Source organism: Acipenser ruthenus, chromosome 2, assembly GCF_902713425.1.
Source record: "Acipenser ruthenus chromosome 2, fAciRut3.2 maternal haplotype, whole genome shotgun sequence".
In the NCBI taxonomy this organism is placed as follows: domain Eukaryota; kingdom Metazoa; phylum Chordata; class Actinopteri; order Acipenseriformes; family Acipenseridae; genus Acipenser; species Acipenser ruthenus.
In genome coordinates this window covers 1,890,862-1,906,405 of record NC_081190.1, presented here as the reverse complement: position 1 = coordinate 1,906,405, position 15,544 = coordinate 1,890,862, and the positions used below count along the sequence as shown (strand labels likewise).

The 15,544-nt window shown below is 40.3% G+C and overlaps 2 protein-coding genes across 5 annotated transcripts in view; one reads left to right on the top strand and one right to left on the bottom strand.

The window, feature by feature from the left end:
• Positions 1 to 6,799, top strand: part of LOC131696793 (rho-related BTB domain-containing protein 2-like) — a 70,312-nt gene extending 63,513 nt beyond the window's left edge. For all 3 annotated transcript variants that reach the window (XM_058986122.1, XM_058986118.1, XM_058986114.1), the window contains exon 10: positions 598 to 6,799. In XM_058986122.1, coding sequence (XP_058842105.1) covers positions 598 to 809 — 212 coding nt within the window. In that variant the 3' untranslated portion in view covers positions 810 to 6,799. The remainder of the gene's footprint in view (positions 1 to 597) is intronic.
• A 1,551-nt stretch (positions 6,800 to 8,350) lies between these two features.
• On the bottom strand, positions 8,351 to 15,531 carry LOC131697422 (WD repeat-containing protein 54-like). Of its 2 annotated transcripts, XM_058986097.1 has the most exons (10): positions 15,259 to 15,517; positions 13,997 to 14,222; positions 13,578 to 13,640; positions 12,853 to 12,919; positions 12,439 to 12,501; positions 12,077 to 12,204; positions 11,475 to 11,575; positions 10,728 to 10,890; positions 10,377 to 10,451; positions 8,351 to 9,576 (listed from the first exon to the last, which is right to left on the bottom strand). In XM_058986097.1, exons 2-10 carry the CDS (start codon positions 14,219 to 14,221, stop codon positions 9,445 to 9,447), a joined length of 1,017 nt encoding a protein of 338 aa, XP_058842080.1. In that variant the 5' UTR covers position 14,222; positions 15,259 to 15,517; the 3' UTR covers positions 8,351 to 9,444. The 2 variants fall into 2 exon arrangements, with proteins under 2 accessions (XP_058842080.1, XP_058842085.1); XM_058986102.1 differs by lacking the exon at positions 12,439 to 12,501 and having other exon boundaries at positions 15,259 to 15,531.
• Between the last annotated feature and the right edge of the window lie 13 nt (positions 15,532 to 15,544).

Sequence of the window (15,544 nt, the reverse complement as noted above, 5' to 3'; positions counted from 1 at the left end):
AGTTTCACAAACTTTTATCACTGACAGTATCCTTTTAGAAATGTGATTGAGCAGTGCTGCCCACACTGTATCAGCTGAGCAAAGGTCAGAGAAATACTGATTGTAGTAGTAGCTTCGATTGAAAAGATATGTCTTAGTTTATAATGTATTCAATTAAAAGGCTACGAGAAATGTTCTTGTTTATTAAACATGTTGAAAAATGTGTGTAATTTATTTACAGTATTCAGTATACGTACACTTTATATAACCATTTGTTGTCATAACTGTTAAACATTCAATAGGGCTACATTTAGAAACACTAAAAGAAACTTAAGTTAAATGTCAAACGTTTTGACAAGAAGTCTTTTTCAGTGTCTTCAATATTATTTTTCCTCAGGGTGACATTGAAAAAGTCATTGAACTCTTTAACTATTTCTAAATTTAGCCCAGTTAAGTGTTTAATATTCCTAGTATTTCTAAAGGTTTGCTCTCACGAATACCCAGACGCATCCCGTTTGACAGCAGTTGCAGGTTCCGTGCTGTTGCGGTAGTACAAATGTAAAGCGTGTCTCGATGGGCAGCAGGTCCTCACGGCTCTCTCACGTTCTGTCTCTGCAGAGAACCAGAGGCACTTTGAGAAGCAGCGCTGGCCGCCAGTCTGGTACCTGAAGGAGGAGGACAGCTATCTGCGCTCCCGGAAGGAGAGGGAGAAGGAGGAGGAGATCCTCCGCAAGCAGCACATCAAGCACGGCTGGTGCTTCTGGCGCCACTCCTCTTCCTCCTCCTCCTCCTCCTCCTCCTCCTCCTCCTCCTCACCCCATGTCTCCTGAGCTGACCCTGACCCCCCTCCGAAACCCACTGGGGAGGGCCGTCCTCTGGGGACAAAACAGACAAGCAGCCCAGGATCCCATCCACCTTCCGTTTCTGTCCAAACTGGCTACCCGGTGACGTCACACAAGATAAAATGATGAGATTGGCTGGCTGGCTGACTGTGCTGTGTGATTGGTGCTAACTTAGCCTGTGCTTTGTGTGTTTGAGGCTTCAATGAAAGTGTGTGTTGGGAGGGATGTGGATAGTTGGAGGGGGTGGTCTATTTGGTATGGCCGTGAAGGCATGGGGAAATGGAGCACATAGTCTTCTTAGACATTCCATGAAAAGGCCACTGATTTTTACATTTATTTTTTTGACTGATAAGCCACGGAAGGTAAGCTAAATTAAATAAGTTGTGATCACTACAAACAAAGTAAAAATATGACTTGCTCAGGGGTCTGGATACCGAGAGAGGTTTTCCAGATGAAGCTCCAGGAAAAAGGCCACGGAAATCGATCCAAACACAATTTATTCGGCCACGGAATTTATGGCATGTCATGGAAAACCTACTAGGATTTTGTTTTTTCTTTCAGACTGTTGTTGAGTCATCCAAGTAGTTGTGGGAATGACAAGAGACAGATTGCCACGGAATACATGCCTGTAAACTTCAGGGACAGGGAGGTGCAGACAGTAAGGTTTGGAAATCGAATTAGTGGATTTAAAAGGGTGTTTGATACCATTCCTTCCGAACCTCCGTCCTGCAGCTGATTCCCACACTCCCACTGTGTCTCACGGGGAATGTCGACAGCAGGGAGCTGGAGTTGCTTCTTCTGAGACAGAACCCTTCTTCGCTGCTTGACTGGGCAGACAGGAACTAGAGGATGGCTCAGGGAGAAAATATGGAACTGGTACCTGCCTTTTACAATGGGCTGGTACCACGGTTATTGGGTACCTGTGCCTACCTCACTGGAAACTAGAGGTCCCTCACCTTCCTGCCTTAGATTAGACTTAGGGTGAATACAACCCATCATGCAATTGTCCTGCCTCGCGATGCCCGACTCAAAAAACCCTCCTTGCGGTGTCTCCTAGACTAGCATGTTCTTGCATTCGAAATGAAGCTGTGAAGAATCTTATTCAAGCACAATGTGACTCCTGACTTCCACAGGACAGTACCCCCCCCTGTTATTTTTTTAAATCCTGGAATGGTGAGAAAAAGGAGAAGATGGCAATGTAATGATGACTTGGAAACAAATAAGCTAAAAATATGTGTTGGTGCACTTCAGCTGTAAAATGAGTGACACAGTAGCTTTAGTCAGTGTAGCGTCTCTATATGTGTACACATATATAGAACCCCTATTGGAATTATAAGGGCTAAACCTACATTATTGCTATACTGATTATCAGCCAGCAGTTCAACTATTAAGTTTACATGTAATGATTACTCTTCTTGACCTACAGTTGCACTGCGCTGTCAGATGTTGCGGTTTTACTGCAAGTAGCACTTCACATAATACAGATGTTTTGTATGAACTCTCTCTCTCTCTCTCTCTCTCTCTCTCTCTCTCTCTCTCTCTCTCTCTCTCTCTCTCTCTCTCTCTCTCTCTCTCTCTCTCTCTCTCTCTCTCTCTCTATATATATATATATATATAGATACACAGTATATATATAAATACATGGATGAAGGCTATATTTGCATCCTGAGCCATTCTTAAAAAAAAAAAAAAAAAACATTAGTGGTGTCAAAAAGTGATAATTCCACTAGAGGAAAATATACTTGAACTTTGACCCATTCGACTCCTCGAAACTGTCACTGTCAATTCAAACACAAAATGTCTTGGACAACACCCACAGTACAGAAATGTTCATTAATGATCAACAAAATGAGAATATGTTTTAAAAAAAAAAAGTGAAGCTGGTACATTTGTATCTCAGAGAAACTGGAGAAACAGATAATGACATAGAACGTCTGTAAGGCACTCACACTATGTTTAAAAAAACCCAAGTGTACTGCTGAACCTCGTCTTCTTTAATATTAGCATCACAAGGGAATCCATGTATTATAAAAAATAATAGATGGGTCTCTTCAGTGAGTTACAGGAAAACAATATCATCTCGGGTTTCTGTGACAGTTTATAAATTACTTGACCTAACGGTTTCATAGTTTATGACGTCACAGAAACCCTAGATGGAATTATTTTCCTGTAACTCACTGAAGCCCATCTATTATATATATATATATATATATATATATATATATATATATATATATATATATATATATATATATATATATATATATATATAGTACAGTGTCTTCCTTATAAAAGTTTACTACAGTAAAAGCACAGTGCAATGAAGCACAATGAAAGCATGCTAATGCATACTTATCCCCATGTATTTAATTTAGATAAGCATTATAAAGAATAGCAAGGATTGATAAAGCATATTAACACACATGGCAAACCAAGGTCAACGATGTTCAAATCATGGGGGAACTGCACAGATACCATGGTAAACTTTTTATAAGGGCTGTAACACATATTTAAGTTTCAGAGAGCAATAACATGTCTGCTGATGTAAGAGAGACTGTAGGCTGCACATGCAGAGCTGGCAGGCATGTTTTTATTCATTACTGCGACTGCAAGGTTCATTCTGCCTGTGTGGAGCTGCTTTCAAGGAGCCTGCTGATTAGAGAGCTGAGTTTCACAAATAGAGTGTTGTGGTGTGGGTTTAAAAAAGTGCATCAGCTGGGCTGCACCAAAAGACAGTGTAGTGCAGTGCTCAGTCTAAACTATTATTAGTACTAGAAATATAGATTTTCTTCTGCTAAAAATATGTCCAGCTGGTTGGGTTCTCTATGAAGCACAAAACATGCATTTGTGTTTATTTTACGGGGTTTAAACAGGACAAAGCAGAATGGACTTCAGAATTGATCCCTCAACATTGATTTTTTGAATGCAGGATTCTAGAATGCAGTATTAGCCATACAGAAGCAGAATGCAGCGTTCTAGAACGCAGTATTAGCATCCCCTGGATTCAGAGTGTAGGATTAGGAGTTAGGAGTGGGTCAGTGTTAGGTGTGACGGACTGAGCTGGGGTTAGGGTTAGTATGAAAGTGAAGTTTAAGTGAAGAGCTGTTTTTTTAGGGGGTTACAGGCAGGCAGCGTGTGGTCCAGGTGGTTAGGGGTAAGGACTGAGTTAGGATATGAGCTGCGATTTAGGTTCGCAGGACAACATCATTGCTGTTGTCATTTCTTTGCTGTTCACATACCCTGCCACCATTTAGTTTTGAGATTTTTTGTGGTGATTGTTTTTCTTGCAGTTAATTTGCTTCGGCTGGTGGTGATGCGATCTGCTTAATGTTGATGCTTTGCTTTACTTCCCTTGATTTGCACTAACTTTCTTAATGAACTGACAGTGTTTTGATACCTTTTTGTTATTGCTGTGGAATTTTTGCTAAGGAAATGCAACTGCAGTGACTTACAGTTACAGACCGGAGGTGCAGTGTAGCCTCAACAAAGGAATGTTTTGCTTACAGGCGCAGTATTGTTGTTGTTGTTGTTGTTGTTGTTGTTGTTGTTATTACTATTATTATTATTATTATTATTATTATTATTACTATTGTTGCTATTATAAGTATTATTATTATTATATTGCTAATACTAGTCTAGATACAGTATAGGTTTAGCGTTTACATCATGCTTCAGATGCAAGACTCCAGCATTTCACTTTTCTTTACCCTCAAGCGGTTTTGTTTGTGTAATGGACAGTTTTTGCTGGTGTTTGTTTGTTTTCTGCGTGTGTTTTTGGTGGTGTTTTAAAAGCACTTTATATACTCTCTTCAGTATGTGGGATGTATCTTGAGCCAAGCATCTTATAGGTATACAGCCTGGCCATGCCTAGTTTACACACGTATAGATCACAGGCAGCCCGATTTCAATGAAGAATACAATCATTGAACTACTATTTCATACCCACCCAAATTACATTACACTTAAAGGGGTAATAACCAAGGTTTGAGACATTTTCACAAGTCACTTAGATTGCGGAGTTCAGCAGGATAAGAGGCTTCGTCCGATTTCAAAGTGAAAATACGATCTTCAGAACTATAAAAGATCTACAGGAGAATGCTAAGAGAAGGACGCACTTGCAAGGAAGTTGTCATGCTAGCGAGAAGAACTAATTTCTTTTGTAAAGACTTGGTTATTACAATGAGCTAGTCATTGTCTTAACACTGTTGGCTTATTTTAATAACAGTGCTGTGCTTCTTAAATAGCTCATGAGTTCAGTCCCTGTGAATAAACACATGTATATGAAATGGAAAGTATAAACAAGGAATGTCTCTGGAACTTCATTTTGCAGATTTCCCACCACAGACTTTACGGCAACAAATGTTTGCATATATTATTTTAAGTATACATATACTGTATATAAACTCAATATAGTAATTACTCAAATTTTGCTAATGCTAATTTCAAGTATATGTAAGGATAACATATATTACAGTATGCATCTGTTGTAATCCGCAGTATTTTATAAAACAACCCTCATATACATGTATGAAAGTATATGACATGCATTCGAAATACCAGCTCTTCCCTTACAAATACTCTTGTAATTGTATAGGAAACTATGGTTTATGAAGTAATGTGTAGGTTTAATGCAAATACTGTTGTATTCGAGGTTTTATTAAGCGGTCCACGGGCAGTGTTAATATCTGATTTACTTGGCAATAAGGCGGTGATGTTGAGTCCTGCTCTGTAGTCAGTCCTGAATTGTAGATTTCTTAGCAGTATTAATCCTGTGCCCTGAAGCACAGGGACACAGGGTCGCAGGGACAGGCTCTAATAAGCTAGCAATAGGAAAGCACTAGTCTTTGCTGATCTGAATGAAGCTTTCTTGGCAGTTGTTACACAGATGTACTGCTTTTGATTTTAGTAAAGCAGTAGTTCTGAGATACTTTAGTTTTAAACGGGTAGCTCTTTGCTGCCTTTATTAGGATGCGATCAGTTCGCTCATGAGACTGTACATCATAATAATAGTTAGGAAACCCCACAGATCCTGAGCTTTCCACTTCCATGCTATGGAAACCGGAGAAGCAGAAGTGTTTAGTTAGAAAAGGGGTACTGTATGTCCAGGTGCCCCTCTCTGTCTCTCTCAACGAATGGAGACCGAACTCCCTGTCCACTGTCGTATATGGCGTTACTTGTGCCTTCTCACACACTGTTGCCTGTTTTCTTGTAATCCACCCTTTTTCAGCCCGATAGACGATGGGACAGTGAAGAGACAGAGCATGTCGTTGTGAGCAGGGCGATGTCGTGGCTCGTGGGGTTTAAAAACCTGAGCTCTTATAATTCCAAAAGATATTTATCATAGCAGTGCACTTAGCATGGCGTGCTTTTCAAATAGCACAAGATAGTATGAATTCTGCTCTGGCATAAGAGCGATTTCCCCAAGTATCTACCATACATACAATATGTTTTTTTTTTTTTTTATAATCCTCAGTTAATTTTTCTCTTCCTTTTAAAGGCAATGGGAGACCAGTTCTAACCCTAAGGAGTTGTTCAAAGCTTTTTTAAAAGTACATATTAGACTTGGATACGCCAGGCCCCTATTTGACACTGCCTGACGCTGTATGCAGCTCGTATGAAACCGATGTGCTCATAACTGGCCCTGTCCTGACCGTGTGTTGTTTCGTTTCATGAATGTCCAGGTTCTGTTCTGTGCTATTTTGTACTCTTGATGTGACAATTAAGTAAACTCTTGCACTTTTTTTAATTAAATAATTTAGAGCTTCTCTGTGCATAATAATGAAAAAAAAAAGTAACTACAACAAAACACTTTAAAGGGCTTTTTTTAACAATCAGAATGTTTTGCTGCTTTAAAAAAAAAAAAAAAAAATCCTTTGTAATAATTTTTTGAACCACTGCGATTTGTACAAAAAAAAAAGTTTTGCCGTTTTCAGTATTTTAATGTTTGACTTGACTTATTAAAACTTTGCTAAAATGTGGACGCTGTGTGCGTGTGTTTTATTGGAATATAAATGAAAAGCAATTTGGACAAACATTTCTGTCTTTATAATGTTGAGATTCCGGCCCCATCACAGACCACCTCATTGCCATTGTAAAACTGAAGGATTTACTTGCTCTTTTGTTTAATGGCGAGACGTTCGTCTTTGAATCGGATGGTTTACAGTCCAGCCCTTGCCTTTCCACTCAATCACGGGGCTGAGATGCCAAATTCATTCCAACTTCATCCCAACATGAAAATGCTTGGAATGTTTTTCTTTTTAATGCATTAAGATCCGTTAGGGTTTTAATTTTAGCCACTGAAAACATGAAGTGAGTGAGAAATGAAAAAGAGATTTTATAGCAATCTGTACCCAGATACATCCACTAGAGGGTGCTGGTGACAAGGCTAGTAGAACAATAGCATTATTTTTGTTTGGGTTATATCATTTATTAATTGTTATAATTCTACACAAGGGAATACTTACTTGCTTGAGAAGCATTGGCCCTTGTTTACAAGGCAGGCCTGTCAGGTACAATTAACTTCAGATAGAAGGCACATTGAATTGAAAACAAGAACACAGCATAGTCAGCAAAAACAATAGCACAAGCACTTTTCTGTGGAAACTGAACTGGTTAACACAGCTTATGAGGCCTGTGTTTAGAATACATGATGCCGCAGATGTTTGGGTGTAAAATCAAGCTTCTGCACACAATATATTTTCATATACTGTGCCCAGGGTTAGACACTCACACTAGTCCCCCATACAGTCACTCAATCAAATTTTAATAATTTTTTTTTATATAGCACTATTCATAGCAAAGCCAACTCAAAAGTGCTTCACAATCAAAAAAAAAGTAAAAGAATAAAAGTAAAATAAAACATAAAATATATTCATACTGGAAAGGCTTGAGAGAACACATAGGCCTTCAGGAAGGACTTAAACTTTGGAATCAGCATTTCTGATGATCCAGGGCAAAGAATTCCAAAGAGCCGGACCATGGTAGGAAAAACTGTGACCTCCTAATGTGACATACCTAGACACTGGTGAAACCAGCAGCCCCGAATTTGTCAATCACAACTGACGCCCCAGTCCTGGGTTTCAGAACTGACCAGGTAGGCACAGTAAGTAGGTTCCTGAAATGTGAGTAATCAAGTCCTTGATGAATCTGCTCTGAACTAACACTACTTATCTCAGCATGAGTAAGTTTGTTCAACTTGCTCATGTAGCTAGAAGAGAGAAACAACTAACACTGACCTGATTGCTCTGGCTACTGATCAGTTAGTAACATACTTACATGAGGGGAGTTACAGAACCCAGGACTATGTTTCTAACCCTGCTTAAAGCCTATTTCTAATTCCACAACAATATAATTATAATACTAAATAAGAAAATGTATGCCAACACACAAAGGGACATGAATGCATTTGTGAAAGCTCACTGTATTGTAACTGTACACTTCCCATGTTGAACAGGGGTTTCCATCCTGTACCTGCAAGAACAATACAATACATCAAATACCAGGAACACAATCAAACTTCCAGTTTGGAAAACAGTGATTACTAATAATAGTTTATTAAACAGATCCCTACAGTAAATACATAGGTGTTCTCTGCACAGTAAAATAGCACATTGTCATTCAACATCCACAATCGCCTTTGCATTTAAAATCTACAGTGAACATCTAAAACGGTCCCTTATAGTTACAAAGTTAAATATGTATCTGGTGTACAGGGTAGTAAAAGGTGACACAAAACTGCCCTCTACTGGTCAAGCTAATTTTGCAGCAGCTGTTTTCTGGCCAGACATGTTGTCTGTGGTAGCAAGTCAAAGACACACAGAAAACATTCCTAACATTTCAGTTATCGCTGCAAAGGGCAACATCACCAAGACTTTGGACCTATATATGGACATGACATAAATTATGTAAAGTTTGTAGTATTAGAACAGCTAAAATTAGACAATGCAACACATAGAAGAATAAAAGAAAGTAAATGGATAAATAGACTGAACACAATTATGCCAACGGGACTCAAAAAAAAAAAAAGAATGAACCAATTAACTCCAATAAATACATAACATTTAAATAAATAAATAAACCAAATTCATTCTAAAGTTATGCATGCTGATGCGCTGGGGAGGCCAAATCAAGGCTGATCCTCTGAGCCAGCATTGCATGATAATATAAATATAAGTTTATATAAAATAATGTTAATTAGAATTAACACAGATTTAAAAGATAAAGTAAAAATGATGTCACAATATATAGAACACCATTACATCATGCAAGAAAAAATCATGGATTTGAATATAAACAATAACAAACAGTTGTCATGCCGTCAAAAACCTATAAATACCTCCAATGTTTTGATTCAAACAAATGTTCCCTTGATAAAGATATGTACAACATATTGAAACGTTGGGCAGCTGGCTCTTTGAGCTAAATTATATATATATTAGATGGTTATGTTTACATTATATGGGCATGTACAATCATGTCCTCATAAGGTAGGTTTTGTCAGGTCTTCCCAACTTTTTTGACCCCATAAGCAATTTAAATGAACCCCCCCCACACACACACACAATGTGGCGGTAGCAGATGATCTGTGTGTTGTGGGTTCGTGCTCCTTCCTCACTCCCAGGCCCTACACCACAGTGTAGCGGATGATCTCGCTCAGGTCGTATCCGGTGACAGCGAAGGCGCTCCCCTCAGGGTCACAGAACTTTGCTCCACAGATCTGGACGTCGGTGACGCACTCAGTGTGCTGGTGCTCGATCTGCAGGGAGGGAGAGTCAGTGGGGAAACGGAGGGCTACACTGGAGAAACTTTTCTGTAACTGGAATAAATTCCATGGCCCGGGATAACAACAACAAAAAAACTTTTCTACAAGCTCTCCAAAATGACTTCAGAAACTACACTGGCTTGGACTCTTAAGGTTTCACATGAACTGCTAATATTATTATTATTATTATTATTTATTTCTTAGCAGACGCCCTTATCCAGGGCGACTTACAATTGTTACAAGATATCACATTATACATTATTTTACATTATACAGATATCACATTATTATAATAACACCCTGTTCACTGGAATTTGGAAGTTCTGTTTAGCCCTCTGATGTGTCCCCTAATTCCTTCTCGTGGGTCGCACCCAGTATCACAATATAAGATGCTTACAGGTGCAGGCAATCAGGGAAGAGCTGAAAGTGATTGTAGCTAACAAAATAGTTCCACAAATGTTCCCTGCCACACACATCCATTCATTATATACTGTAGGTCTCAAATGTGCAGCTTTGAAAGAAACCCACATTTTAGCATTACCAGATATCATGTTATAAAATGAAAATACATGCGAGCTACAACATGTGCTTCTTTCAAAACTGCACATTGAGTGAACTAATGGAAGTACAAAACAGGTAAGATTTGTGGCAGCAGTTCTCAAGATGTTTTCAAACAATAACCCATTAATCCTTTAGCCAAGTCCCTTGATCGTGTGTGCAGTCCCACCACATGTCTGGTGCAGCCAGTGCAATAACAGTAACAGCGTTTCACAGGAGATGCAGCAGAACGTTACCTCGACAGTGTGAGACTCAGGGGACTTGCTCAGCTTCCAGATTCGTACCAGCGAGTCCTCTGCTCCGGACAGCAGCTATGTGTGACAGTTACACAGTGATTGTCAGAGGTGAAGGGATCAGTTAGCTACTGCAAGGGTTGATAACCAAGCCTTTATAAGAAAACTCAACAAAAGAAGTACGTTGCAATACTAAAAATTAAATGTCAAACGATTAGACTATTGAGTGTTTTTGATAATGATGGATAATGGCAGACTGTAGTAAACAGACAGCAAAGTATTACAGCTCCAGTTTTCAATCACTGCTCACTGTCCTGGCTCTTGCTGTTCTGGACAGGCACTCAGTCTGCCTACCTTGCCTGAGTCCGGTGCGATATCCAGTGCATAGATCCAGCGCGCGTGTGCGTTCACCTCCGCGTGCACCACGCCTGACAGGGCATCGTAGAGCCGGATCTGCCCACTGCCGTACCCCGCGATAACAATCCCACACCACAGCTTTACCGAGGAGCAGGAGCACCTGGACACACATAAAGAAGAGACTGAGCACTTAACTGTCGGCACCATCTGTTTTACTGTTCTAGTTTTACTTGTTATACAGTTAAGTGCCTTTGTCAGATATTTATATGATGCTATAGTCCTGTTGAAACAGTCAGAACAGATGCAGATTTAGTGTCTCATTGACAGCTTAGAGCACGGTTTGATGATGTCAACACTCTCAAGTAAATGTAATACCACCATAAGGCAACTACACATTAAAAGATCTAAACCAGCTCTGGACATTTCCTAATAAACCAATAATGTAACCAGTGGCTCCCTTACCAATGCAGTTTCAATACTGTGAGAATGCTTAAAACCAGACTGAAATTCCCAATGGGTCCAGCAACTTATTCACAACACTCGTTCCAAGATTTTAGGTAGAAATTATACATGTGGAATTTGACTGGGCTGTCCTGGTGCACATAAAAGATTTACAATAAAGGTTTTAGGAGGGTCAAGAGGCTGTACAGCTCTCTTCTCCACATGAAAGTGGAAGTCCAAACTTTCCTGGAACCCAGGTGACACAAATTGACTGAATACTGAGTGCAAGGAGATCTGTCTCACCCATAAGCAGGGATCTTCTTCAGCAGTTTAAAATCTTTTCCTGCTTTCCAGATACAAAGCAAGCCGGAGTCGTCTGCACTGACTATATCAGCAATATATTCCTGGGGATGCACAGAGACACATGCAGATCAGTGCCACAGCCCACAGTGGGACACATGTGTGCGATTGGGCTCTTCAGAGAAAAACAACAAGTACGTTGCACACAATACCATAAAATTCATTGCTTATATTATTCTTTAATTGCTCATATTCTTTTTCATGTTACATTGTTAATAATGTATTTTAATTGTATTATTATAATTTAAATCATGGGATATTCCAAAGACTTTGAACAGACTCTCAGGTGCCCCTTACAAAAGCTTACCACGGTACATTTGCTTGGTAATTTAGCAGTTTTCCCATTGCTGTAATTGTTTTTTTTTCATTTACTGTAGTTTATCCTGGCTTGCCTTGCTTTTTTAATATGCTTTACCATAACTCTCTGGGATTGAACTGCTCACCTATGCTTTACCATGATTCCACTTTGCTCTGCTTTTACTATGATAACATGACGGGGACAGCTATAAACCCAAATAAAAATACAAAAAGGTCTACTGAATGACCTTGCTGCTGGAGGTCTCTGTGGCGATGTCTGTGATGGGATCCCAGTGCTCCTCCAGCACCTCGGATAGGATGATGTTGGCCCCCTTGTCCGGTATTTTAAACACCAGGACAGAGCCAGAGGAGGTGCCTGAGGAGAGACACACAGCATGAGAGACTGAGATTGACTGTAGAGAGGGCAATGCAATGCGAGTACCACTGAACTGAAAGGAAAACTAAATTACAAACTAAGATCCAAAACAGAAGCCTTTGAAATAAAGAAATAAACCTCTCCCTTTAACGCCAGAATTGAGTTAACCAAAACTAAATCTAATGATTCAGGGAGCAGTCACCAGATGACAAGTTTTCTTTTGAAATAACTCACCCACACAGATGTAGTGTCCGAGCGTAGTGGCTGCAGCAATTCCACGAGCAAACACTGCCTCGTCTACAAAGCAAAGGCTTTGTAGGCTCAGCTCACCGCTACCACCCCTGCGCTGACTCGGGAGGGCGAAGACGAACACACGCTGTCCTCCGAAGCGTGTGCCGTCAGCCGACCGCTTTTTTTCACACTGCGGACTCACCATGCAGCCACCCAAGAGCTGCAGCGTCGGAGGACAACGCAGCTCTCGGGCAGCTTACAGGCAATAACTCCTTTACAGTGGGCCCCTTGTGACTTGTGCGTCCTCCCTTATAGTTGTAGAATACAGATCAGAAGGGTAAATGTCACTGTTCATGCTAATCACAATGTGGTGTCCCTAGTAACACAGGTGTCCCGTCCCTAGTGACAGTGCAGTACCTGAAGGGGTCTCAGGGATGTCCAGGGCATGCCAGTACACCATGATGGAGCCATCCGACTCGTACATCTTCAAAAGACAAGTATATCTATTTAATAGCTCCAGTCAATGCAACACCACCTGCAGCTGTTTAAATCTCCAATGTTAAGAATACAATCCAAATTCAAAACTCTTTTCAAAGTGAACAGTGTCCTTATTTACCCATATAAAAGTTTGCCATGGTAAATTCTGCAGTTATCCCATGGTTATACGATGCATTTAACAGTTTTAGCATACAATGTTTACCTGTGCTTTACCATGCTCTCACTGTGCTTCGTTACACTTTGTAATGCTATGCTTTTACTACTATACCATATTTTTTTATGAGGGTATGGTAAAAGCAAAACTCTGTAGTTTAGTCTTGGCCTCCTGAAGTTAGTGATAGAGCTGTCTATTCCTATTGTGTTACAGTAGTTAGGAGTAAAAACCTGAAGATGCTTAACTCCAGGACACATTGGGCTCTATTTTAATGATCTAAACAGGGCCGCCACTCTTTAACTGTATATTAAACCACCAGGGCTTTTCCCCCGGGGTGATCTATAGACCAAAAATTACTACATACAATATAAAAGGTAAATGAGGATGCAGAAATAAGGTGTTTAGATCATTAAAACACAACACTATTGTTGAAGATCTTGAAGGGTTTAATAATACAGCAGGACTTAATTCAGCAGCAAAGGGCCCTCACCTGGATTCCCTTCTGTGACGTGAGAACCAGCAGAACTCGAGATGGCAGCACACACCAGGACGCCTGGAACACAGAGGTGCAAAGCTTTTACTGGTAAAAGACCCTATACAAATGTGACCAGCTGTCTATACCAGTAGAATTCTGTCTTTTCACAAACGCAACTTGATACTTTGTAACATGAACATCTATTTATTTATTTATTTATTTTTCTTTTTTGGTACGGAGAGCCAAGAACAATCTCATTCCTCTGAACCAGAGCCAGGAGTGTTATTTTAAGAGGGCTCTGATTTGGTCTGCCTTCTTCATTAAAACCCCTAAGCACTTATCCAAATAAGAGACCTGTGTATTAAGCCAAACGGCTTGGCTAAATCTCCTCCCCCTCCTCTTTCCAGTGATGAGAGACCCCAGTACAGCAGCACCTGTATGATGAGGGAGGAGCTGGCGGCGATGCTGCCCTCCTTGGACTGCAGCTGGCGGTGTGAGAAGTTGAGTCCGTCCCCCGAGGCGCTCACCATGTTCACCACATTGCAGTGCACCACTGTGAAGTAGGTGAGGCACTTCTCTGCGATGGGCAGCACGCTCAGGTTGTTGTAGAGCGCCGAGGCGCTGCTCTTGATCTGTATGCTCTTCTCCCTGCGATACATCCTGCAGGGCAGACACACAGGGGACAGGCATGCAAGGGTTAGAGGGCCGCGGAGGGTGTGTACGGCACTTAACCCTACCAGGACACATCTCTGTGATTTATTTATTTATTTATTAACAGTAATATGGCCCAAACATTGAAACCAACATATGGGACATGTTGCAGTAACATAAAAAAAGAATGTTGCCTGAAAACAGTTCTTGACAGTAAAGGGTTTCATTGCATGAATCGCAAATAGTTTTTTGTTTTGTTTTTTGCATACAACTGCTTTGTAATGAATCACAGGCAACATTTGTAAGCATCTGTGTGTGATGGTATTAAGAGCCGTCACTCTTTACATAATGAAAACAGACCCCCGTTATTCCATGACATTTTTGGGTCGAGAACAAGAAGCAGCCAAGATTATTCTGCCTACTGTATGACCGAAACCTGAGCCTGGCTGGGCGGATAGCTTTACAGTACAGCAAGCAGTAGGTCTCTTGTGCTAGCAGCATACACTCATTATTGTGTGACGCGATATACGTTTCTTATACATAGGTATTTCTCCTGAGGCTGTAGCAAAATGACAACACGGAATTCATCTGAACAGCAAGGATGCTGTGTAGCCAAGTACGAATCCGCATCCCGGCCCTATATATATATATACTGTACACACACATATATAGCTCAAACAGCCAGCTAATCATTGTACGCAACTCTGATAATACAAATAAAACAGTACTATTGGCTTTGTCTGCATTTTTAATAATTGTTGTAGATATTGACCTGTTCGTTTATTGATGGTCTGGTGCTTTGCTTTGGAGAAGCATTCTCTGTGTTGCAGTCAATAACACTTTATAGTAATTATTTTTCTGCCAATGATTGTGGTGTTATCCTTTTGTTTTGTTGTTTTTACAACACCAGTTTACGCATAAGAAAGTTTACAAACGAGAGGAGGCCATTCGGCCCATCTTGCTCGTTTGGTTGTACTACATATACACCTGTATGTATATTTCTACAGGTTCGGGTACAACATATAAATTCATCTGGTTAACTTACCTTTTACCAGCAGTCTATACTGATGCTTTCCTCGACAGGTTACCTAATCAATATAACAACACAAACAGCTTTCTGTAAATCAATCAGCCGTGTCTTTTACTGCGATAGTAATTGCTGTTTCTGTAATTGCGTGTGTTTAAGTATACTGTATTCTTTCTTCATCTGCTGCTGAAATACATTCGGCATCGTCTGCAGCCATAGTGACAGCGCAGCTTTCGATGACGTCATCCAAAGCAGGGCACAAACTGTGCGAAACGTCATTACTAGCCGCGCGTTTGGTGAGTTG

Excerpts from the sequence above, each read along its gene's own strand:
- LOC131697422 (XM_058986097.1), bottom strand. The coding sequence starts at position 14,221 with ATGTATCGCAGGGAGAAGAGCATACAGATCAAGAGCAGCGCCTCGGCG. Across the intron at positions 13,641-13,996 it reads GCTCCTCCCTCATCATACAG|GCGTCCTGGTGTGTGCTGCC; the intron begins GTGCTGCTGTAC and ends TCTGTGTTCCAG. Across the intron at positions 10,452-10,727 it reads TCGCACCGGACTCAGGCAAG|CTGCTGTCCGGAGCAGAGGA; the intron begins GTAGGCAGACTG and ends TGTCACACATAG.